This window comes from Ptychodera flava, chromosome 16 (assembly GCF_041260155.1).
Source record: "Ptychodera flava strain L36383 chromosome 16, AS_Pfla_20210202, whole genome shotgun sequence".
In the NCBI taxonomy this organism is placed as follows: domain Eukaryota; kingdom Metazoa; phylum Hemichordata; class Enteropneusta; family Ptychoderidae; genus Ptychodera; species Ptychodera flava.
In genome coordinates this window covers 35785477-35812005 of record NC_091943.1, presented here as the reverse complement: position 1 = coordinate 35812005, position 26529 = coordinate 35785477, and the positions used below count along the sequence as shown (strand labels likewise).

Genomic DNA, 26529 nt, shown 5'->3' with positions numbered 1-26529 from the left:
GTCTCTCCAGTACTATCTCGCATGATATGTCTTTAATTTCTAATCCAATAGCTTTCAATTTGCTTACATATATGAACAAATAAAAACAGTGCAGTGACAGAGTCATATCATCATTTTTTCGGTTGTGGGACATGCTGCAAGGATTTGCTTCTTGTACGAGAAAGTTCTCCTTTCTCAAATCCTATTAAAGAAGTAGCTAAACGAAGCTCTTTCTCTAATTTTCAATGTTGTCTCAACCGTGTTTTCTAGTTTATCGGTATACTGTCTTCAGGTTTCTAGAGTTTTTTCATAGAATCCACATCATTGAAATCAGTAAACCTCTTAGCATTATTTTATAATGCGAGACCACCGACTATTTAACATTCCTATTCTCATATCAATTATTAACTGAAATGCTTCTGTTATAATATTATGTATAAGATTTTGCAACAGCAACCACAAATTAAAAAATCTCATTTGTATTATTTCTAGATTGTTTTCAGTTTGGTATTCGCAGAGTTATAACACTACGCTATTTTGAAAAAAGGACTTTGGTAAATATCGCTGTAATATTGTTGCCTATTATCTATTAAATGGTTAACTTTACCTTCAAGAAGACAGTTTATACAGTAGCATATGCAATGAAAATGACATATAGTTCTTCATATCGTAAATATCTGACTAAAGGTACCTAGAATGTGAATACTTTTGTTCTAATCGATAATGGTAAACGAGTGCCACGCGGTAAGTTCAAACGTCATGAAAAGTTTTACAGTCGTTGGTTGACAGTATCAATTGTAACCCACCCTATATTGGCAGAAGGATCATGACTTATCGTCATTGAACATAACAGTTGCAAAAATGGTAAACAGCATCATGAAGTCAAATTGAAATACAAGTACATATACAAATTATCCCTGTTTAAGAATGAAAAAACGAATCAAAGGGTAAGAGACCACAAGTGGTGTTCGTAATGTCCTAAAATGAGGACATTTCTTCTCTTTCAATAACATTGTCACTCTCATTAGGCTTAAATAAACACCCTTCATGGAACGTCATTATCCCAGACATTGTGTTCAAACCTTCATACGCAAATGCATGTTGTTTACAAAGTGTATCTTACACTATCTTCATTTGATCACTGTATTGCGAGTGAAACCCTGGAGTCATCTACGTCATCCATATTCTCTTTAAAAAATGAACATGGCCTCGTGCCTTTTTAAACATCGCCAATGAGTTGTCAAATTCAGCCTAAATTAACCTCTGTAATCATTGCAGTAATTATCGGTATTTATCGCGGTGGTAATTTCCCTTAGGGCACAGAACTCCAGCGGTAATATCGCACCAGGGCAATACTTACCATGCTAATTGTCATACATTACTTCCCAAGAGGGAGTGCAAATGAGATCTGACGCCCATTGAAAGCATATTACCTCTTAATAGATGTAAACCTTAAAGATGGATAAAATTGGTCATATATAATTCATAGTTAATAGAACGATATCGTGACGTTGACTTTATGGTGCTACTCCTGTAATCTTGACGACAAAAGAGCCAATATTGCTGATGGGATCCTTTAACTTACTGTTCAAAAATGTAGTACATCAGCAGACGCGTTATCGACCATTATCATATTTCGGTTGAGGAAGTTATTTGCTCATTTTCAGTACTTAATTTGGTGCTAAATGTTCGATAACAAGTTGCTCGTTTCTTGATGTCGGTCTAGTTCTTATGTCAGTACGAAGGGAAACGAGACAGATTAAAGTTGAAGGGTTGCAATTTGTGACCAAATTAAACATTAGTAGGGGAAAATTACGTACCTTTCAAGGACTGATGATTGAATAGTTCGCTAAGGATTTTTGCATTCCAAGGAAAACTTTTACAGGAAATCTTCTGTTCAACTATTCCATCTCTTCATATAATATTTAAAAATTAAATCAATCTATCAATCCTTTAAGAAACGGTTTCATTGCAGCTTGTAAATTAAGATTAAAGCTATATAGCATTAGAAATATTTGTTGAGATACAAGTTTCTACCACTTGTTAGAGTTGCATTGATTGTAATATCTAGTTTCACTCAATAAACATTAAAGCACGTTTATAGTCAAGCAAATCACACTCTTCAATTTCACGTTAATAGGTCAATTAGTAGGTTCTTTTAACAATTTTATTAATAAAACTGGGGACACGTGACATTTAAACAACAATAACTGTACCCCTTTCCACTTAAAGTAAATGATATATGTAAAACTTAACACCCCAAGTATCCTCCATGTCATTGTAATTGCAATACGATTCTATAGAATTGTCTTAGCTGCACGTGGTATACAGATCATCATAAGGTAGTGGGCCGCGTACCATACTAACAATCGAAACAAGTTCTCTCTAATCAACAACACCAATACATATTTTTATCATAATAAAGATTGTGTTGACTGTCTATGCTATGTTCATTATGATAAATATTTCACCAACATTTCTTGCTAACAACACATAATAAAGTACGAAAGAACAAATACACACGTATAAAATGTATATTCTATATATTACAAAGTATTTGATAATTTATTGGCTACATAAAACACGAGTGGAACTAATTTGGGATGATTGGATGGCGAAGTAATGTCGATTTAATCTACAAAGGTTATCTCATCTGACTTTCTTTTTAAATTACACATTTTTTAATGCGTAATTTGCTATATTGCAATATTCAACTAGATGGCACCTAACACTTTTGAGAAATTTGCAAAATATGAAAATCCAATTATCCCAAATTAGTTGTGTTATAAATACATACATAATACACACATATATACATGCATGCCTGCATGCATACATACATACATACATACATACATACATACATACATACATACATACATACATACATACATACATACATACATACATACATACATACATACATACATACATACATACATACATACATACATACATACATACGTAGAGGTGGTGTCAGATTATAGCATTTGCAATATGCAACTAAAATAATCTAACACAATCAATGAACGGACCCCTAGATTTGAGTGATAACAATCAGAGAACCTATCTCAGACCTTGCAAGCAGGTGGTGATTAGATAAAAGATATAGGCAGCAATGAAATAATCGAAGTCCTGAATATTTAGAATGTTGTGTAGGCCTACAGTGCACCTGCAAATGATGAGGAAAAGGTGAAGAGAGTTTGCAGCTGAAACTGCGCAACAAATCACCTATCATTGAGAAGGCACTAAGTGCCGTGTTAGATGCTGACGTCAGATTTCATGACGTGCAATTATCTGTTATTCTGCTCAAACTTTCATAGTGAAAATGTTTAAGTTGGAAAAGGTCGACCCACTTAAAGATGAATCACAGATAGCAGACGTCCTAAATGACTCTGATCGCTCAATTGGACTAATAATCGTGCAGGTAGCAACGTTTACAAGCGGGTCTAAAATAACTTAGATTGTCATTATGAACAGAAGGGCACTTCCTATAGTAATATCACTGCTCTTCCATACTGTCAGAATCGGTCAATAGAGAAAGATCCCAATCAATTAACCAGGAAGAAAAGTCGAATGGATAATCATTTTGGTCTGTAGCTGAAGGACATTACGAATATTCTAGTCACTGTAATCCCGGGGACACCATCAGGTTCACCCACTAGGTGAATCTGGAAATCTTTGACAGGTATACTTTTGTGATTTTACCCCATTGCAGAAAACAGAAGGAAAAGCTGAATTTGTCGCCATTAAAGTCATTGGACAGGATACCGAGGGGCATCTATGAAAGACTTTTTTAAAAAGGTGTGTTTTTCAGTTGTCATTGGACACTATACAGATGGCAATGCAGTCTTTGAAAAAATTGTCAGAGCAGATATATGGTTTTTTTTTAATTTGCACTCTGGAAATCTTTCGTTATCAGGTACTTGGCTGGAGCATAGGATGCATATGAAATCCTTATATTTAGCCCTAACATGTTTTTGATCTTATGAATTTCTGCACCAATGTAGCACATTGTTATGATCCGTATTTGGAAAGAATATATTTTAATAACATTCCCGGCCCATTTTAAGGGCAAGTAGAAAGGAAAGTTTATCAGAGATATGAGCTTTATCACATTCAGGCCTGACTTCCTTGGGACATATCCAGTCACTCCTGAATATTGGTGGTATTAAAGGCTTCAACGAAATGTTAAAGAAATGTAAACAGATTGGAAACTATTGGATCAGCCATCCAAGTGGATAATTCTGCCCTCTTTCATCTTTTAGTTTTGCTTAATTCGAGGAAAACTTCATTCTTTCTCTTCGAAAGAAACCTTTCATTCCAGAGAGAAAGAGAGAGAGAGAGAGAGAGAGAGAGAGAGAGAGAGAGAGAGAGAGAGAGAGAGAGAGAGAGAGAGAAAGAGAGAGAGAGAGAGAAGGAGTCTTTTCATGAAACATTCAAAAAAGAGCTAACATTCTGTAATCTTCATAACTTAATAATCTTGATATTGTTTTGAATGTCTCTTCTTAAATTTAACCATAATTATAAGAAGAGCTGATCAAAGGAATAACTTTGACGGTAATAAGATAGGAAAGTAATACCATTACAGTTGTCTGGCTGGAAAGGTTATTGTAGTGTCGCATACTATTGCGACTGCATACACCTCGGTCAACAAAATGAATGCAATCTGTAGTTTTGTTACAAAAAGTCTGAGAGTTTGAAGGTACTGTTTTGCTGTTGTACAAACACCCGACAGAAATGTTACAGCCGGATGAAAAGATTCAAAAGTGCAATTTACAGTTTCACTATCGTCATAAGAGTAACCGTGTTAAGAGTCGTAACACGATGAAATACATGAAAAGATAACTTTGAAATGGTGAACATTCTCTTCCATAAGCAATTGTCGGATACAAAGTATATTTACATAAAATTGGAAACAATATACAAACAGCGCATTATGTAACGAATCCCCAGGACTAAATACTACATATCATATACATATTTTGTTGTACTTTACATCATTATACATAAAAATTATATATATGCACATGTATATATATATATATATATATATATATATATATATATAATATATATATATATATATTCTTCATAAACAAATAAAGAAAATATGTAGGAGTAGGACGGAGAGATTATATAGAGAAGTATTTTTGCATAATCACATTCAAATAAAATGTCGATGTCTATTTTGTGAGATCTGATAAGTGCTTTACGGTATATTTTTCCAGGTGAACACATGCCGTAATGAGACAGAGGGTAATCAGCTCACCTGGAAAACAGTTGACTGTGATCATCCCATTCGTTCATCTCCTAGCAACTTTCAGGCCCATAGTTTTGCCTGAGCGTGAACGTTCCAACTATTTGACAGTTGACTAAGATAAGTGACATCTAAACATTTCTCAATTATCTGGAAAAAATGAGGAGTTAAGAACCACAGTTGCCATCATATCTGACACGACAACTTGTTTCATGATGTCTACTTTTATCTGCTCATATATAAATATTACTGCAAAATTCTTTGATGGTACTTAGTGAATTATTTTGAAATTAAAAAATATATCACAGATTCCTCGTTCATTTCTTAAAATAAATTCTATCAAGTCATAGCGAAAGTTTATATCATATTATTCAGTTCATGTCTTAAAGAGAGCAGAGGTCAGCCATAGAATTAACATAGGATTTTTGGATCGCAAAAGTAAATACTAATAATATATGTGCTGAAAAGGGATTGTGTGAGGGAAATATTAGCTTTGCAGTGAAGAAGTGACGAGAAAAATTCATTTAGTTGTAAATTATCTAAGCATCGCATCAGAACCTGTAAGTGTGTGTGCTAAAATGATTGATTTGTTACCTTTGTTGACATTGTGAACAAGTATTTTGACTGATATTACTTTGCACGGACGCACAACTCTTGTTAAATCCTTGGGAAGGCATCTTCGAATGTTAGTCATTTTTGTTCGTACATTCGAGTAAGTAAATTTTCTTTGCATGTTAATTATTCTAGGTTTCAATTTTTATGGCATGTATAGGAAATGTTGACCAAAATACACTCGTGAATTCTGAAGGGTTAGAGTGCTGATACACTTTAAACTCACACTTATTATGGAGGCCTATTGGTTGCAGGCATTTGTTAATTAAATATAATATGGAATTGTCGCACTAATGGTATTGTAGTATTTAACCTTTGACAAGTGAAATTAATCCTCTAGTATTAAATGTATATACTATTTTCCTACCTGACTGCCTTCAATGCAACTCTTTGTGAAGTTCATTGGGCTAGGTGGAGTTATTTTGGATGTGAGGTAAATTGCTTTTAACAGAAAATTATTTATTCTCCGTGACAGCTGCGGCTCATTTACATACCAAACAGCAAATTGAAACTGTGATATTCAAATGTGTGTGTTCATACTTAGTGGTGTGAAAGAGGCTGAAAAAACATTTTCAATTCTCTGTGCTTTAGGTAGAATGATATGTGATGTGTTTATTTGGAAGTCATTAGTTTTATCGTATCACTGTGATATTAGCGAGACATTACAAACTTGCTAATTTACTGCAACATACAAAAGACGAAAGGGTGGACTTGAGTAGTATTGTCAATTTTTTATTTGATCCTCGATGGTATAGGTTAACCTTTGCCAGATGAATTCTGCATGATACTTTAATCTACCATATGATGATATGTAGATTCACTTTTGCACTAATTAATGAGAAGGTAGGAAATCTAACGATTTCTTTGCTCAGTTGAGGTCTTTATGTCACTGCCATGTGACCATGTTCTGTAACAGAGGCATATGTAAATAAGTAAAATGTAAAGTTTGGCATGAAATCATAATTTTTGTTTGAAATGTGTAATTTCAGGTTTATGATTGTTTGTCAATGAAGTTCATCAACTTTTAATGTATATGTATTTCTCATTTCAATTTGTTACCTTTATATGCCTTGTGGATTATCTCAAATGTGTGGAATTCTGAGAAGTTTTTGAAAGTTTTGCTATGGTATACTAAACGAAGAACTTGTAATGAAATAAAAATTGAGAGAAACGAAGAAATGAAAAATGAAAGTAATTGTTGACATCACCAATGATGAATGTGTATACCCTCTAACAGCTAAGCCAAGCCGTCCAATTTTCCGTACCGGACATTGCAGGGTACCAGTGGGTGTAAGGTATCAGTTGATGATTTTACACATGCCCAATAGCCCCAGTGAAGATTTAAAGCTGTTCTCCATTTCACGATGTTGGTGGCCAATGAACGCAATGGGGTTTTATCGCTGCAAGAACAGATATGGTTGACAGGGAAGACACACTTTGTTTGCCAAAGTAAATCTAAATAATCCGATCAAATCACAAAAAAAAGTATCAACATGGTCTTTTTACACCCACTGAAACCAAAATCAATGTCTACTGCTCCCTGAACGGACTCTCAATGTATATCAGTGGCATGTATAATTATACTACAAGCATTAAGTAAAAACATAAGTTAAATAAATTATATCATCTTGTTGTCTATACATCGGAGAATTTGAATGTCAGATTTGAAACTTGAAAATGAATGTAACCAATTTAACAAATTAATGTTTTACCAATGGTTATTGTAATTTTTGTTTTTATTTGGTAAGTCTGTTCACAGTAAGAATACCTTATTTTTAGGAAGATTTGTGAACTTTTGATCATATTGTATATGCTTGAGCTCTGTATATAAGCCAACGACAATATCATATAATTGGTGTAATACAATCTTAAGCAGCAAGATAAAAAGTTATGCCCAAGGAATGTTCTTTTCACAATTTTTGGAACTGTATTGGAAGTGTAAAATTCTTGATATCTTCTCAGCTCTAATGTAGTTTCCTTATCATTTCACATGCTTACTTTGTATATCTTATACCGTGTGTTAATTGTCCTGTGAGCTGTAAAATCTAGATGACTTTTTACAGCATGATAACTGCCAGAAAAATAAAATTATAAAATGACATACATATCAGTAAATTACCTGTCTTCTTACCAATACTCTGTACTTGTGTCTTTTATTTTGCAGAGTTTTTGATCATGCACTTTCATCCTTTCAGCATCACACTTAAAACGGGGAGGGAGCAAAATATCTTAATATATTATGTTAACACATTACCAACACCTCAAATTGTCTGCTTCGATGCTACAGCAAGGTTTGCAGGACAGCGTTCGGTGGGTCCAACTTCGATTAGTGTAAGGACGTCCGGTCAGCTCCCTTGGAAGTAACTGATTAGAGGCGAAGTATTGTAATGATTGCCTCCCCAATGCATCTCAATTACAATAAACATAACATATTATTTGTGGGTGGTATAGATCTAAAGCATTAGAATTTAAAGGGCTGGTAGCTGTAAGTTTTAATGATTTTTTCACTTGTCTTATTGTGTTTAGATACATAATATTCACCTTGTCAACTCAACCTATACAAGACTACTGTTAACTGCATTTTTATTGTTGACGTGTGAATTCTGGTCTGGAATTCAAAATGTACTCAATAACAGTGCACTTGTTTAAAAGCTGTGTTGGCAAGCTAAATATAGCTGCTTTCGGGACTCGAACAAGAACTTGCTTTTGTCACATAAAACAAAAACTGTGAAATCATCAAAGTTACAGCTACTGGCTGTTCAATAGCTTGGAACTTTCCAATTGTGATGTGAGTACCTAAAATGGTATTTCATTTTCAACAATACTACATATTTGTAATGATCCAGATTGAAAATTCTTAAAGCTGTTTAAGAAATGGCCTGAAAACAGTTTAGTCAGTCTAAAACGGAATGAAAAGCATTTCAATCTTAATCACTTTCATTGGTATAGTAGCTGACATCCTTAATTGTAATCTCATATTTCCAGTGATTCAGAACTTTTTCATCAGATCCGAACTTGCACCCTATGGTACCTGTTCACCTAGCAAAGACGTATTATCGATCAATTTCCAGTAGAAGAATATTCTGACCGATAGACATATCTTTTGTCATACAAAGATTACTCTTCTTTCCACATTCATTACATCACAGAAACACAATGTCACAAATGAGGATTGGTGGATACACACCTTTGGATACTAACTGAAAATGGTGTCCGTAGGGGTCCTTAGCTATGTACTTTATCCTTTGTATTACTGACTCTCTAACTCACTGGTGATTTGCGCAATGCATTGTCTGACCACAGGGGCTCATAAGTAGCTATTTAAGTCAATATTACAGAGTTTTTCTTTCTTTTTAAATGTTACAAATAAATCACAGCTGAAGAGCACAACAGTTGTGTAGCTGTCTTCTGTGTAGCTTGTATTGGCATGTATAGTGCGCCCTCAATGGGGAATGTGATCATATGTAAATATGACCATTAGTTCCGTGACCTCTAGCCAATTCCTCTGGCCATGCGTACAGACGTCGCTGTATTTACTGTAGTAATATGGGAAATTAGTACAGTAAGCATAGCGAGGGCAGGGCAGGAAATAGGCATGGCTAGAGGTCACGAAACTAAAGGTCACATTTACGAGGACGCACTATACATGCCAATACAAGCTACAGAAAAGACAGTTACACAAATGTTGTGCTCTTCAGCTGGTTTATTTGTAACATTGAATAAGAAAGAAAAACGCTGTAATATTGACTTAAATAGCCATTTATGAGCCCCTGTGGTCTGACCTTCTCACACATTGCAAAGTTAGACACCAACAGTTCCGGTTGGTTCCCTATGTCAGATAAGCACTTCACCAATGATTGTTGTACAACAGACACAGACAATTTTGATTATTATACACCTTTCTGCTTGGTTTATTTCAGTGGAAGAACTGGTACAGTTTTTACTGTCTGTTTTTGTGTATGAAACATGTACAACAAATTTGTACCCCTTTAACACAGGAAGTAAGACGTCTACAACAAGTGAACTCATAAGATACAATATCGCGCATGGAATTAAAATGCACAATAATAAATATAATGATGTGTGATTCTTGCCATGGTAAACAAATAGATAAACAAGAACAACTGAAACAAGAAATTTGCAAAGATAGAACATGAAAAAAATTAAATGAAATCATTTTATATCTGAACAGTGTTTACAGATGTGTTGAAAAAAATTGGCCTTCATTGCTTCATCAAGCAAAACTTTTTCATAATTTCCCCAATCTATTCAAGTGCAGGGTTCAGCATATCAGTTCTACATTTGGATTAAAATTGACCGAACCATGGTAATTACAGTTATCCAGCTATCTATAGTTTGGTAGCTCTGTGTATATTTTTCCTCTTTAAAGTCATCAGTATTAAAAGGTTTGTCAAAGAGAATGGAAAATTCATAGGTATGAAAATTTTGCGGTCTTGTATCTCGCATGGCCGGAGTAGCTGGAGCATTTGGGATTAACATTACATGTGAAAATAAGTCAATATTGAAAATTATATCATACCAGTATATTGATGGCGCAAATGCAGCAATCTGATTGGTTGAGACATGAAAAGAACCGTGGTATATTTGCAATACACCACAGTTGGCACACATCCGAGCTCTCGGCTTGAGCAAAAATACTTTTTGACGTTCCATGCCTGAGTTTCAGTATACCGTATGATATGCTAACAATAAATCACACCCAGAGAAGGTATACCACTCGATTTTGACCAGGTCACTTCATATATGCACTCGCTATAGCTCGTGCATATTTGTCGTGCACTGTCAAAATCTCGTGGTTTACCGTCGCTGGGTGTGCTTTATTGTTTAAATATGGTGTGAAAATAATGTCAAGTAATATATATGCAGATACTTAGAAATGATGGTCAGGAGCCTTTATTGTCATGTATGCATGTGTACTTCTTGTGTTACGAGTAATCTGTACTGGCATTGCATACAGCTTTACCGGGCATGCAGTCCATATCAAACTACATTGCGAAGGTATGTTGTCCCTGAAAGTTATTTCATCAAATCAAGCTGTCAATTGAATACTAAACTTGGTTCATCAACAATTTCTGAACATCTCCATAGCAGACAATTTATCTCTCATGACACTGGTTACCTACAAGGAGAATATCACAATTTGATTTGTTTATACATACGATGCCGCACTGCTACCACCAGTACACTATATGACACAATACAAAACAAAAATACACTGGTCAGTCATTGATGCATAAATATCAATGCATTGTACTAATGCTAACATCTACTGTCTATTGTTCTATCTACAATAAACATGGTACTCTTATTACTATTGGGTATTGAGTATGGGTATAACACTTTTCTGACAGATCTCATTATTATTTACCAAAGAACCACCGAGTTTCCAACTCGCCTTGAAATTTCTTTCATGATCCTAAACTTTCCAAATTTTGACATTGGTGAGTTTCTGCAGCATTCAACAGTACTGCTCCATACCCAATAACTTGAAACATAATTTTAGTCGATGTTCACTTTGGCTTTTTCAACTAAGATATTGCACATTTATGAATCTGGGATGCTGCATGTACATGTACTATGCAATATACAGACTTCCTTATCCTCATTGCCCGTTAGTTAAAAGGCTTTGTTGGTAAATTGCATACTCAAAGTGGTGATTGCTAAGATTTCTATTGTTATGGATGCGTAGTCCCAAACATTACCACAAATTCAAACCTTCAAGGTAACTTTTTCATGTGATAGCTCCATGATTGCTGAACCAGAAATGCACTGTACCAATGTTTAACTTTTTAATTCCTGGTGATATGATTTTCAAGCGCTGTCATCTCCAGTGTACTTTTAACACACGATGACATTTGAATAATCTTGTAAAAGTTTTGCATTCAAACTGGTACTCCTAAGAGATAAAAAGGAAACACTAGTATTATTATGCCGCAAGTTCCTTTGTCTGGTTTCTAATTACTTTCATTGGCCTTCTAAATTCTTATAAGGATACATGTAACCCTTAAGGACCAACATTTCACTGACTAGTCAAATCAATGAGCATGATGGTACAGTACAATGTTTGCCTGGGAGGATCACTAGAAGGATGAATTATTTTAAAAGTATTGCATAGCAGTTGTGCTGATCTTTGGTGAAATTTGTTGAAATTTCACAGAAATCTGTCTTGAGTGGAACATGTCTTACAGGTTCTGAACTTGACTTTACCATGTATGCATGGCCATGGTGGTAAAAATTTTCATAGAAAATGGCTATTTGGTTCTACGTCTACACAAGTCAGACATACACTGAAATTCATAAAATACTGGGATCACATAGTCCTAGTCCTTACAGGATGATGTTTCTTATACAAACAGAAATTTCCAATAATGCCCTCCCTTAAAAAGGGTACATTTCTATATAATGGAAATCACAATTACAACCGGAGAGTTACAGCAAACTGTTACTATAACACGATTCATTTGTCAGTACACACTTACACATCAGATTTCTAGATATGACATTCATGATATCCTCCAGTACAAATATCTGTACAGCATAAACTTTTGACAGTCTTTGCACATCATTTCAAAACAACAATCCTTACATGCATAAATACATTCTTCCAAGACATCATGGATCTTTGTACACATTTAACCTGTTCACCCACAATTCCCTATAAACGGGTCCACTCTCACTATTGATGACAATGGGTTTGGGCCAAACCATGGTGGTGAAAGGGTTAAACTGCCAGGATTTCAAAGCTGGGGCAGTTTTTCTCGAAGACGTGCTTCTCTCAGCTGCATAGTCAGTTGAGTTTTTCTTCTGATTGCACTGTTCAGACGACTAGACCCCCACATCCAAAGCCACTCTGGTAACATTGATGACACCCAGAACTGGAAGAAAAGTATTTTAAGATCTGTGAGATGTTATGTGATGTTAATGTAAAAAACCTACGGATGTTTGAGATTCCATGTTCCAAGGCCTCTCACCAAAATTTCTGACATTCAAATAGACTAAAGAGGACTCCATATAGATAATCCACTAAAACATACATAAAAAAGATTTTCAAAATCCAGATGGACATACTATATAATACCCTTTTGCTTACTGATTTTATGATCTATTGAAGCATCTATTATTAGCCACTGCTTTGTAATTTTCCTTCATTCTCAAATTCTTGAGGCAGAAAATACAATATTCTTAAAAGTTTGATTCAAAGAAAGATTGGGGAGATATGGTCATGTGAATTGCAGTAAGTGTACAGAGATGATGTTGCTATTTACAAATGTGAGCTCAGGTAGGTTTGAGTATGACATTTACAGTTTTTAATTACAGAGGGCGCTATTCTGTATGGCGTGCCCAGAGCGTTTATACAGTCTCTCAAATAAAGCACTGCTACAGCCTGAAATTACAGGCACATTTGTACAAAAGCTTCACAAAACTACAGACACTCTGACAGAGGCTATCTATCACTTGGATAAATGAGCGCCTACTACAAGCATGTCTTATAGTAATTTTCCGCTGACTTCTTTCTTGGCAATTTCTCACTGACAAAGTATTCACAATCACAGTCCAAGAAAATCTCTGCCTTTCAACACTTAGTACATGATACGTTCTCTCAAACTACTGGTAAAGACAAGAAACTACAACTTTTCAATATCAATACCTGGACAGTGTGTGGAAAATATCCGGTAGTTCTTGAGCTGATCCCAAGTGTGGACACGGCATGTCTAGCATAGACACTAGCAGATGGGATTAGTACACTGGGAGATGCATCTGTAAACTGAGTCATTCTGGTTGCAACATAGGATGGCATTAGACTCTGCACAGTGATGCCTTTATCTTTGCATTCATACTGTATTGCTCTTGATAGAAAGTCCAGATATGTCTGAAAATGACATGACACATTATGGAGTATTATATGTAACACATTAGTATGAATATCGATTAAAATGTGGAAGCTCCAACAACACAACAAAATATGCTTACAAAAGCTACCCTATCTTTGTGGAAATATAAGAGATAAACACTGAAAACTTGATGAAAAGTTCAATGAATAAAGCTCTATGAAAATGAACAGATAAATTATGACAAATCAACACATGGAATCATACATGTACCCATGGTCTCTAATCAGAAGGCTTGTTATGATACATGTAAATACCTAAAGCAGAGAAAAATCAGGGATAGCTGTGTGTAGGTTTACTGTTATAGACAAAAGAGAACCCTCATAATGGCCAGTGTTTCTCATTGCGTCCAAAGTTTCTCATTATGACCAGTGGATCATCTGTATAGTAAAAGATATAAGCAATTTGGCTTGAAGAGATCAACAAATTTACTTGCCAAACCAGAACTATCATTGGCCAAGTTAAGCATGTTTCGGTATTAAATACATCTGTGCTAATCATAATAGAGGTGTAGCTAACTTCAGAAGTAGATGGACATTTTCAAAAGTGAGTGGTCTGTTGCTCAATGGGGTGGAGTGACCAAGACAGGATTGGAAATGGGAGGGTTGGTTCAAGTAGCAAGTTTAACACATATTATGAAAGATTCTGATGGAAAACGGCAAATTGGCAAGTTATTATGCTGGCTATCGGCTCTCAAATTCATTGCTGTACAGAGTGATATGCCACTGCACAATGCAACTGTGCTAACTGTGAACAAAGTTGCCGGCTGTATATGGATAATAGGTATCAGAATATCAGAAGAACTGTGAAATTTGGCATGATGTGACTTGATAAGCAGATAGTGAATGAATTTACAGAATAAATGAAAACGGTCTTGTGGACATACCTTAGTAGCAGCATATACAGCTATCTGAGGTGTTGGATGCAAAGCTGTGTTGGCTGTTATATTCACAATGGCACCTTTACGTTTCTCTATCATCTGAGGTAGTACTATGCGGCTCATCTTTGGGTGAAAAAAGGGTTAGTGTATTAATTTGCCTGTTTAACCATAGACGGTAGAGGGGGGAAGACTCTACTGTCTATGTTTAACAGATGCAAACAGCATTTCTTGCCATCTTCCATATTATCATAGTGTGTTTTAAATATGTTCTTACTTCATACAATATACAATATAATTAATATTACAATAGCTGGTATCATTTTCCATGTCATGATACATAATTATGATACTATAAGATATGGTTTGAAGATCTTTGGAGGACTTGTATTTCTTATTTCAGTGTTCTCTTTTCAATGTCAGATAATGTCTGATATCAGATAATATCTGATATCAAAGTACCATTATTTAGAAAGTATATACATGTACTTACAGCAGTAGCAGCACCTATGTTGATATTTATAAGTTGCCATAATTTTTCAAGTGGTACATCAACAAAGTACTGAGGATAATCATAAACACCAACGTTATTTACTGAAAATAAACACACATTTCAAATATGAAATTAAGTACAAACCTAAACTGTCAAACGATTTTGAGCTGAGGCCGAGGGCAGGAAATTATACAGCTCCAGGGAAAAAATTAGATAAAATGGTGTAAAACAAAAAAAAAATTTCACAGGAATATATGTTTAGCCCATGAATAGTCTTTGTACTTTTTCTTTAATAAATAAATACGATAAAGTTGAAAGTTTTGATACACCATGATCTGTTTTTATCAATCAGTTCTATGGATTCAGTAACATGAACTTTTCAATAATTATCACATGCTTAGCTGTCCCCATGCTAAAGCAAGTCAAGCATCAGCAGGCAGGGGACTGTACTTCGTGGCACCTATCCACTGTCCAGGGATACTGTCACAGAAATCAAACTTATTTGGGTCATTTTTAAAATATTCAACAAAAATTGCGATGACTAAATTGAAAAAGTCTTTGTCATTCTAGGCGGTATTGTGGCTTTTATAAAAGATCTCAAATTCTCAATCAATATGAAAAGATGAACCTGAAAAGGACCGTTTGATAGCACAAGGAGACGATCTAATTCCTGGCCATTGCCATGACCCCAGCCACTACAATCATTGCTGCTGACCCTGGGCTGTCTCTGTCATCATGCCAGCATGTCAAAGTTTATACTGTATTTATATATATAATATATATATATATATATATATATATATATATATATATATATATATATATATATATATATATATATATATATATATATAGCCACTGTGATTGAATGTAGAAGCCATTCTCATTTTCATGCCACCTTATCTTTGTCATATGACATAAGAGTCAATCAGATGCATTTCTACCTAAATTCTTCCATTAAACACTTTAAGATCAACTGACTTACCAAGAATGCCAATATCTTTGCCTTGTAACTGTGAACTGATACTTTCATATATTTCACTTCCTTTGCTGAAATCTGCCTTTATTGTGAGCGTCTCTACATGAAAAGTGGTTTCTGAAAGACACACAAGATATGATGCAATACAATTAACTTTGATAATGTGGGAAATTGCTGAAGCGATGCTGGACACAAACTTCAAGGCATTAATAATTTAAAGACATGTCCACGATGACTCAGCTCTCTTAGAATTATACAACAGTTTCACAGAAAGCAGGTCCTGTACGTAATGTCCACGTTTTGTACAAAAAATGAAATGTAACTGCAGAATCAGCTATGGTACTCCCTAAAAATAATCAGCAAAGTGATCTGATTTTAATAAATCATAGGAAGCTTACAATGCACATGATAAAGAAAAATTTGAAAACTAAGGCCAAGAAAAATAAAAAGTTTGTTTCTAATCCGAGACATATTGCAAAAATGATGCGGTGACACCTTTTTCTTTCATCTAATTGTTTTCTTCTTCAACCAACAAGAACGTGCAAAGAACATGAAAACAACACAGGAATGCACCGAGAGATAAATGCACAGCAGTGTTGTTTCAGTATTTTTGTATAGCAACAGTTCTGCAGTTTCACATTTAGTGCTGCAATGCACCAGTTATGACAGCTTAATATAACAGTGACATATGTGTACAGTTCTGAATGGAATGTTAGTGTCAGTCATTTTGTTTACAGTTCTGTTTTATACAGCACTGTGTTATGCACTATCGTCGCATATTTTTGCATTTATTTTTTATTTTATTTCCTCCTGAGCAGAAAAAAAGGTGGCGCGTGGGTCTGAATTGACGCTTGCGAGGATAAGAAACAAACTTTTTATTTTTCTTTAATTAGACAGTCCATTTATGTATTGAATATGAAAAAAAAATTTTTGTAAAATACAACTACATAAAATATATCAAAATCAAAATAAATTTTAATGAAGTTAAATCCTGATTGACCAGCAAACTAACATTGAAAATAATTGCTTGAGTGGTTTGTGAGAAGAATTTTCGATAAAACGAAAACTAGATATCATTATTTCCAATATGAAAGCCTTTGGTCCAATGGTTGTGGAGAAGAAGACCCACTTTGACAGATAACAATGCAATGCACCACAACCATCTATTCAATAGCCTTTGTGTCATTGACATCAGCATCAACACAGTTATCACTGTGTTGCTCTGCCAAATACAACAGTCATGAGGTCAGATTTGGTGGAAGTCAAGCGTTAAACTATTTCAAACATTTAATGGAAATAGATCAATACATATGTTTGGCAAGAAACGTGACACTCACCAAGTTCTCTGGCTGTTTTCCTGAGTTTGTCTTGGGATCTACTTATAAGAATGATATTAACTCCTGCTCTGGCTAATTCCTGTGCATATGCTTTGCCTATGCCATCAGTTGATCCAGTAACCACTGTGTAAGAGTTGAAAAGACCATCAATAACAGTAACAGTTGGTGATATAAGAAGAAATTAGTATGAAGAATAACGCCTGACTCAACATTGTCCAGTGAACAAAGACATTTCTTGTAGAAAAAGTACCTGTGTTAGCAGAAAGCTACATGCATTTCTATCCATATCAGCTGCAGTGTTATTTCTGCATGTACTACCAGCAGTGAAATATCCAGTACTACTTAGGTTTGGCCTTCGGCGTCACACTTCAATCCAAAACCTTTGGTCGATTATCCAAGCAACACTGAGAGCACCCCAGTCCCCTGTGCTACAAAGATCATACATGTATGTCTGTGAATAGCATTCAAAATAGCTCATCTATTTTTAATATGTCAATGCTCATTTCAGAAACCATTCATTACTAGGACAGACTCTCAAGAGTCTATGGTTCTAGCCACAAATGCCTGCATAGGCCATAATGTATTTGTCAACCTTAAATGTGGAAATACCTGGCTGCATGGTATTTATGTGACCTGACATGGAGAAGGGGGGGGGTTAATATTTGGAATAACAACATTCTGAGATTCCAGAACGGTATTACAGCAGTCACTGAGATTGCTTGAACTGGTAGTTGTATTGTACTGCGCCATGATTTTTTTTACCCTGGGCCCTCAACTACATCGCTGCTGCCAGAACACAGGCTTAAAGTAAACATATTATTATATGTGTATGTTGCCCAGGGGTCCAGACACTTCGCACCAAAACCACTTCGCCCCACACAACTTTGTCCCAAAACCATTTTGTACCAAAACCACCTCGTCCCAAGCATTACCTCGTCCAACGCCACTTCGCCCCACGTACCACCTCGTACTAAAATTACTTCGCCCAAAGTATAGCACTGTCATCTCATCCTAAAACAATGATGCAACGACGTATCATAACGTTGTTTTTTTCTGCAACTTGGAAGCATTAATGTGCCAGGACATTTTGGCTACCACGAACCATTTATTGTTGCATGAAACCATAAACGATAGAATAAGAAAAAAGAATCATGCAAACTACTACATGCTACAACTCAGGTGTCTTGTGCGGAATTGCACAATGTCATTTTCTCGAAATGTGTACAATTTAAAGATTTCAGTCCTGGGATGATAGAAAGGTGATGAAAACTATGATGGCAGTAGTTGGTTATTTTCAGCTTTACCGGTTGGCGATAAGTATGGGGCAAAGTGGTTTGGGGGCAACGTGACTTTTGGGGCGAAGTGGTTTTGGTACAAGGATGTTTTTCAGCGAAGTGGTTATGGTGCGAAATGGTATGGGACGAGATGGTATGGTGCGAAGTGGTTTTGGTACGAAGTGTCTGGGAACCGTTGCCCAGATAAGGGTTCCCCCAATGGAAGGACGGTACCCTAGATCATGGAGGTAGCTACCTCCATGCCTAGATTCAGTAAAATAGAGACCAACATTTTCTCCGGCAATCTGCGTTTTAAGCTTGTATAAGGATTGGCGGGGACAGCCCCTAACCTAAGTCTGATGTGTACTTATCATATGGTGTCCAATCCATGCCAAAATTACTACTTTGATTTTACAACACAACATGCTATTTCACAACTCAACATGCTATTTGACAACACATCATGGACTTCCAAATCCTATTTTACAACTCAACATGCTCTCCCAATTTCATTTGACAACACATCATGGACTTCCAAATCCTATTTTACAACTCAACATGCTCTTCCCAATTTCATTTGACAACACATCATGGACTTCCAAATCCTATTTTACAACTCAACATGCTCTTCCAATTTCATTTGACAATTCAACATGCTATTTCACAACTCAACATGCTATTTGACAACACATCATGCACTTCCAAATCCTATTTTACAACTCAACATGCTCTTCCCAATTTCATTTGACAACACATCATGGACTTCCAAATCCTATTTTACAACTCAACATGCTCTTCCCAATTTCATTTGACAACACATCATGGACTTCCAAATCCTATTTTACAACTCAACATGCTCTTCCCAATTTCATTTGACAATTCAACATGCTATTTCACAACTCAACATGCTATTTGACAACACATCATGGACTTCCAAATCCTATTTTACAACTCAACATGCTCTTCCCAATTTCATTTGACAACACATCATGGACTTCCAAATCCTATTTTACAACTCAACATCCCATTCTAAAGCTAGCTCTGCGGAGCAGGGCAGTGTTACTGGCTATCGAACAAGATTCAAAATGGCGGACGCGAAATGGTCCCCTCGCACAGAGAGAGAAATGCGAACTTTGCACAAGTCTAAAAACGCAGCTTAGTACATTGTGTATCTAAACAAAATGAGCGTGCTCGAAAACTAGGATCGATCACGGTTATAAATTAAAAATTGGCTGTTTTTGGAAAAGAAACTGCGCGCTGCAATCAGCAGTTTTGTCTATTGTGCACCGTGCGTGGGAGGCTTATCGTGAAAGACCGAGATTTACTATATGGCGCATCTGATACGGATATGGTCCCATCGCATATAGAGAGATGAAAATAGGCTTTGTGTAAGTTCAAAAGCACAGCTTAGCTCATCGTGCATCTAGACAAGTTGAGCGTGCTCAAATAGGAGATCGATCACGATTTTCGGTGAAAATAACCGAGTTTTCGGTGGAGAGACCACAGTCGTTTGGAGAGCTATTCAGCGCTGGGACTATTCGCCCCATAGACGAGTGTGCAGAAGCGAGAAATACCCTCGCTTCTGTACACTCGTCTATGGGCGAATAGTCCCAGCGCTGAATAGCTCTCCAAACGACTGTGGAGAGACTGCGCGTTGCAACCAGTGGTTGGTTTTGCCTATGGCGGTCAGCAGGGCTGTGGTGGGAGGCCTTTAGCCGGCAAGGGGTGGACCATTGGGGAGTGGAAAATTTTCGAAAAAAAAATTCCCACAAATTTCAATAAAAATAATCAGCCAAAGAAACTTGAGAAAAACAGATGACGCACTTTGGTAAAAGGAAAAAAAAACCGTCAAAAGTTACTTTCTGAAACATTTTTATTTCAGTCTGCATCAGATATACTACGATTCTTTGGCCAAGAAGGGGGGGGGGAGGGGAGATCTGAAAGGTATGATCGTGGCCAGTAAATGAAGTAACTTTTTTATTTTATAACTTTTTGTTCTGTTTATCATATTTTTTCTTTCACTGAAGTTTGGCATCGTAAAGTAATTCGAGATATAAGATAATGTAAAAATCTTATCTGTGATATCGATTGTTAACAACTGTATTGTGGGTCTTTACACTATGATTAATTAACAAGAATTCAACAATTCAGGCAGCTTGCATCGGTACATAAAATGGGAAATATTCACCAACCATATGACAAACAATCACTTTCTTTGTATTTCACTATTCAACGAAACTGATTTCCATTGTAATGTTCTAAACTTTATTTTACAATTAAACATTACAAATCCGTATTTTTCTTTTCAAAATTTCATTTGTACACTTGTCTTGACGGTTGAATACCGTGCGTGTGAAATGCAATAGTGCAGAAGAATACGGATAGCGACATTACAGCGACCTCTATCGGTTGTTATCCACACAGTCTTTCTCGCGAAGTCCGTTCCAACAGAGCTTTGACCCTTGTCTGGCCCCATATTCGTATTTTACATCTCCGCTTGCTGAGGCTTAGTTGTCAGTTGTCATGGCTGTAATGTCGCTATCCGTATTCTTCTGCACTATTGCATTTCACACGCACGGTATTCAACCGTCAAGACAAGTGTACAAATGAAATTTTGAAAAGAAAAATACGGATTTGTAATGTTTAATTGTAAAATAAAGTTTAGAACATTACAATGGAAATCAGTTTCGTTGAATAGTGAAATACAAAGAAAGTGATTGTTTGTCATATGGTTGGTGAATATTTCCCATTTTATGTACCGATGCAAGCTGCCTGAATTGTTGAATTCTTGTTAATTAATCATAGTGTAAAGACCCACAATACAGTTGTTAACAATCGATATCACAGATATGATTTTTATATTATCTTATATCTCGAATTACTTTACGATGCCAACTTCAGTGAAAGAAAAACATATGATGAACAGAACAAAAAGTTATAAAATAAAAAAAGTTACTTCATTTACTGGCCACGATTATACCCTTCAGATCTCCCCTCCCCCCCCCCTTCTTGGCCAAAGAATCATAGTATATCTGATGCAGACTAAAATAAAAATGTTTCAGAAAGTAACTTTTGACGGATTTTTTTTCCTTTTACCTAAGTGCGTCATCTGTTTTTCTCAAGTTTCTTTGGCTGATTATTTTTATTGAAATTTGTGGGGAATTTTTTTTTCGAAAATTTTCCACTCCCCAATGGTCCACCCCTTGCCGGCTAAAGGCCTCCCACCACAGCCTTGCTGACCGCCATAGGCAAAACCAACCACTGGTTGCAACGCGCAGTTTCTCCACCGAAAACAATCGGTTTTTTTCACCCAAAATCGTGATCGATCTCCTATTTTGAGCACGCTCAACTTGTCTAGATGCACGATGAGCTAAGCTGTGCTTTCGAAACTTAGACAAAGCCTATTTTCATCTCTCTATGCGATGGGACCATATCCGTATCAGATGCGCCATATAGTAAATCTCGGTCTTTCACGATAAGCCTCCCACGCACGGTGCACAATAGACAAAACTGCTGATTGCAGCGCGCAGTTTCTTTTCAAAACAGCCAATTTTTAATTTATAATCGTGATCGATCCTAGTTTTCGAGCACGCTCATTTTGTTTAGATACACAATGTACTAAGCTGCGTTTTTAGACTTGTGCAAAGTTCGCATTTCTCTCTCTGTGCGAGGGGACCATTTCGCGTCCGCCATTTTGAATCTTGTTCGATAGCCAGTAACACTGCCCTGCTCCGCAGAGCTAGCTTTAGAATGGGATGTTGAGTTGTAAAATAGGATTTGGAAGTCCATGATGTGTTGTCAAATAGCATGTTGAGTTGTGAAATAGCATGTTGAATTGTCAAATGAAATTGGGAAGAGCATGTTGAGTTGTAAAATAGGATTTGGAAGTCCATGATGTGTTGTCAAATAGCATGTTGAGTTGTGAAATAGCATGTTGAATTGTCAAATGAAATTGGAAGAGCATGTTGAGTTGTAAAATAGGATTTGGAAGTCCATGATGTGTTGTCAAATGAAATTGGGAAGAGCATGTTGAGTTGTAAAATAGGATTTGGAAGTGCATGATGTGTTGTCAAATAGCATGTTGAGTTGTGAAATAGCATGTTGAATTGTCAAATGAAATTGGGAAGAGCATGTTGAGTTGTAAAATAGGATTTGGAAGTCCATGATGTGTTGTCAAATGAAATTGGGAAGAGCATGTTGAGTTGTAAAAAGGATTGGAAGTCCATGAAATCCGTGGCACTTTGCGGCCACTCCATTTTCTAATTGAAGTATTCAATTAAAAATTAGAATGAAGGGTACTTATCAAATTGCAAATATTTTAGGCGAGCAGATGAAGCGCATTTGGCCCTTTTCTAAATGTATTACATTTTGCCTAAAGTTAGAGAGTGACAAATAAGTAAAAAGCCTTGTGAGGATGGTACATTGCGGCCAATCAGAATTTTGCTTGGAAAGCTTCATTCGATATTTGAAAATCCTATCTTTTTCAAAATTCTGTTTAATTAATACCTATTTATTTTCCTTTTAACTTTCCAATAGTCGTTTGTCAAATCGTATTTCACTTTGTCAATGTCCGAATGGCCATATGCCATATTGAAAAGCAAACTGCAAATTCGATCCAAAATCCTAATTTCTATTTGAGTTTAGGCGTGGTCTATTGGAATTCCCCCTGACGCAAATGATGGACATCTCAAAACAGCAATCAGATTGAACCAAACAGCGATTGACATATCACTTAAATATTTCAACAAAGTTATACTTTTCTTTGTCAATGTTTTTCAACTGAATTGAATTTTCGGTCGCTGTCAAATGTGCTTTCTCCCTCCAACCAAATAGTAGGTAGCAACATGATGAATGGTCATCAGCGGTGCAGCGAATTTCACGGCGTTTGTACAGAGGGATACCCAACAAATCACAAAAGTTTGTGACATACTCTGCGCGTTGAATGTTTTGTTAAACCATGGAGCTTGTCCGTTTCTAGCTCCATGGTTAAACGTTTTGCTACTTTCCTTTCCTTTGCTAGACCTGTCCCACACCAAAATTACATACCTCAGTGGCTGTGCGCGCCGCAAGCATTACAGGCGCCGACGTAGTTGAAAAGTGCTGTCAACTACGGCGGTGCCTGTGGCGAGCATGGTCAAAAGTGAAAGTTATAAGCGAATTAGCTCTGCATAGCAGGGCTGTGTGTTACCGGCTTTATACGGTCTCCCACCACAGGCCGCGGCCGTATAAGCCGGTTACACACAGCCCTGCCATGCAGAGGTATAAGCGAATCAGCCACAGTCTCTAATGCAGGCAAACCGCCAGCCGTCACAGATGCTATAACTGATCAGTGACGGCTGGCGGTTTGCCTGCATTGAATCAAGAGCCTGTTGAATCAACTGCGCTGAGACACCATACATAGATAACATGTAAATTAAATTGTAATGCGACGTCTCCGTCGGAGAATTATGTTTTATTTACAGGGTAACATGAGAATGCGTGCATATCAGCAAGCATGGAGTGTTTGGATCTAATGGTCGTGTCATAATTTTGACTCTTAGTAAGTCTGACCTCCCGCCAGACAATGTTCCAACTTCATGAACTTTGTAGAGTAAGCTTAGATTTTTTGGTGGTCGGCTGATGTTACCGTTTAGCAGATGATCACAGCTGTGTGTTGGCAACTCAATTTCGAAAACCAACGGTTGAACATTGAACTGAGGTTAAACAACTTTACAGTCTCGATGTTGACTTGACCGGCATGATATTTCTGGATAGGACAACTTCCTGTGGCTGAATACAATCTATTTTGCCACCGGAGTAGTTGTATGGGCATGCAATGCTATAACGGTGGAGAAAATAACTAATTAAATCATGTCAATCCTTTCATTTCTGTCACAAATACTTCCAAAAAACGTACAAGAACAGGCTGATTCGTATTAAGTCGGTGAACTTAATTATGATTAGCCTAATCAGCCTAATCGTAATATTCACGGGAATGCTTAGACATGTATCTAGGTGTGGAAACACAGCTACCTGTTGCAATGTTGGCGGGGTAGCGTGTGTCGCTATGCGGGTCATAAAAAGGTATTACACGCATAGTGATGCACACTACTCTGCCAACAGATAGCTGCGTTTCCACAGCTAACATGTATCAATTTAGATGCCATGATAACAAGTCATCTCATGCTCCACCTCTCCTTAGCATAGACCACGCCCAAACTCAAATAGGAAATCGGAAAATGGCAAATTGGAAATTAGGTTGCAGTCGCCAATTCCAACTTGCAGTTCTGGAAGGTGAACACCGCACTGCACAGAGTTACCTTACATAAATGAAAATAGGCACGTTTCTAAGATAACTAGCATTTACGATGACGTTTACAAATGAAATACTGATTGGCCGCAAAGTACCATCCTCACAAGGGTTTTTACCAATTTCTCATAATTTCACCACCGTTGAGAACTTGTTCATTTCGAAAAGGACCAAAATGCGCTTCATCAACGTGAAGAAACGTTTAAAAATTGATTATTAGCCTAATTTCTATTTTCTAATGGAATACCTAAATTAGAAAATGGAGTGGCCGCAAAGTGCCACGGATTCATGATGTGTTGTCAAATGAAATTGGGAAGAGCATGTTGAGTTGTAAAATAGGATTTGGAAGTGCATGATGTGTTGTCAAATGAAATTGGGAAGAGCATGTTGAGTTGTAAAATAGGATTTGGAAGTGCATGATGTGTTGTCAAATAGCATGTTGAGTTGTGAAATAGCATGTTGGATTGTCAAATGAAATGGGAAGAGCATGTTGAGTTGTAAAATAGGATTTGGAAGTCCATGATGTGTTGTCAAATGAATTGGGAAGAGCATGTTAAGTTGTAAAATAGGATTTGGAAGTGCATGATGTGTTGTCAAATAGCATGTTGAGTTGTGAAATAGCATGTTGAATTGTAAAATAGAATTCGGAATGGCATGTTGTGTTGTAAAATCAAAGTAGTAATTTTGGCATGGATTGGACACCATACTTATCATACGTATTTTATTAGTATATTACGACCAGTATTCACACTTTCACCTATCCCGTGTATCCATTCACATCCTGATTGCGAGGCTCGACGAACAAGTCTTGTCTCGCACGGGTGAGACTGAAATGAGAGTATAATACAGCTTCCTCACTGTTTCACTATTTTAGGTACTGCTGCATCAACAGACTCTGGGTAAAGATCTGTGCAGCATCGGATCAGTCTTGCACATTGTAAAATGCAATCCTTACCTGCCCATGGCCCAAAACGAGTGACCAAATTTTGTTGTCCCCTCGCGACAAGATGGACTTTTACTACATCATATAACTGCAATGCTGTATTCAAGGTTTTCTTGGCGGTATACAGTGTTCCGATTATAGCAAAAGCTTCGGTGTATGCCGTAATAGTTTTACTGATCTCTGTGAATAGAAAACTGAACCTGTCGACTGCTGCCATTTTGGGCTGCCCTGTACCGGAAGTTCATTAGCATCAGTTTCAGATACAATTATTTTTCGGATGCAAGGGAATCTTGTACAGCGAATGCAAGAAGTTTGAGTGAACTTTGACCTACCAAACCAGTCTTCACAAATTTAAAGTATTATTGATGATATTGCTATTTCAATAATGATAATAATTCAATTCAATGAAATTCGACCTTGATGACTTGTTAAAATATGTCATTTATTGGCATACCATAGCTGACAAAATAACTTGGAAGGTTCGTCATAAAATAATAACAAAAGTTAAAGTTAAAAGTAGAATTTATATAGCACCGTAACTTCAGAGAAAAGAGTGATCAGAGGTGCTTCACAGAG

The 26529-nt window shown here is 36.4% G+C and overlaps 2 protein-coding genes across 3 annotated transcripts in view; one reads left to right on the top strand and one right to left on the bottom strand.

The window, feature by feature from the left end:
- Positions 1-7966, top strand: part of LOC139114704 (corticotropin-releasing factor receptor 1-like) — a 130763-nt gene extending 122797 nt beyond the window's left edge. The window contains exons 14-15 of one of the 2 annotated variants that reach the window (XM_070676575.1): positions 3698-3783; positions 5211-7966. In XM_070676575.1, coding sequence (XP_070532676.1) covers positions 3698-3766 — 69 coding nt within the window. In that variant the 3' untranslated portion in view covers positions 3767-3783; positions 5211-7966. The remainder of the gene's footprint in view (positions 1-3697; positions 3784-5210) is intronic. The other variant, XM_070676574.1, reaches the window with a different exon arrangement.
- Positions 7967-9732: 1766 nt separating this feature from the next.
- LOC139114703 (inactive hydroxysteroid dehydrogenase-like protein 1) lies at positions 9733-26189 on the bottom strand. The gene is made up of 7 exons (XM_070676572.1): positions 25966-26189; positions 17448-17570; positions 16117-16227; positions 15132-15232; positions 14648-14764; positions 13521-13742; positions 9733-12747 (listed from the first exon to the last, which is right to left on the bottom strand). The coding sequence occupies exons 1-7, from the start codon at positions 26168-26170 to the stop codon at positions 12610-12612; spliced, it is 1017 nt and encodes a 338-aa protein (XP_070532673.1). The 5' UTR covers positions 26171-26189; the 3' UTR covers positions 9733-12609.
- Positions 26190-26529: the final 340 nt, after the last annotated feature.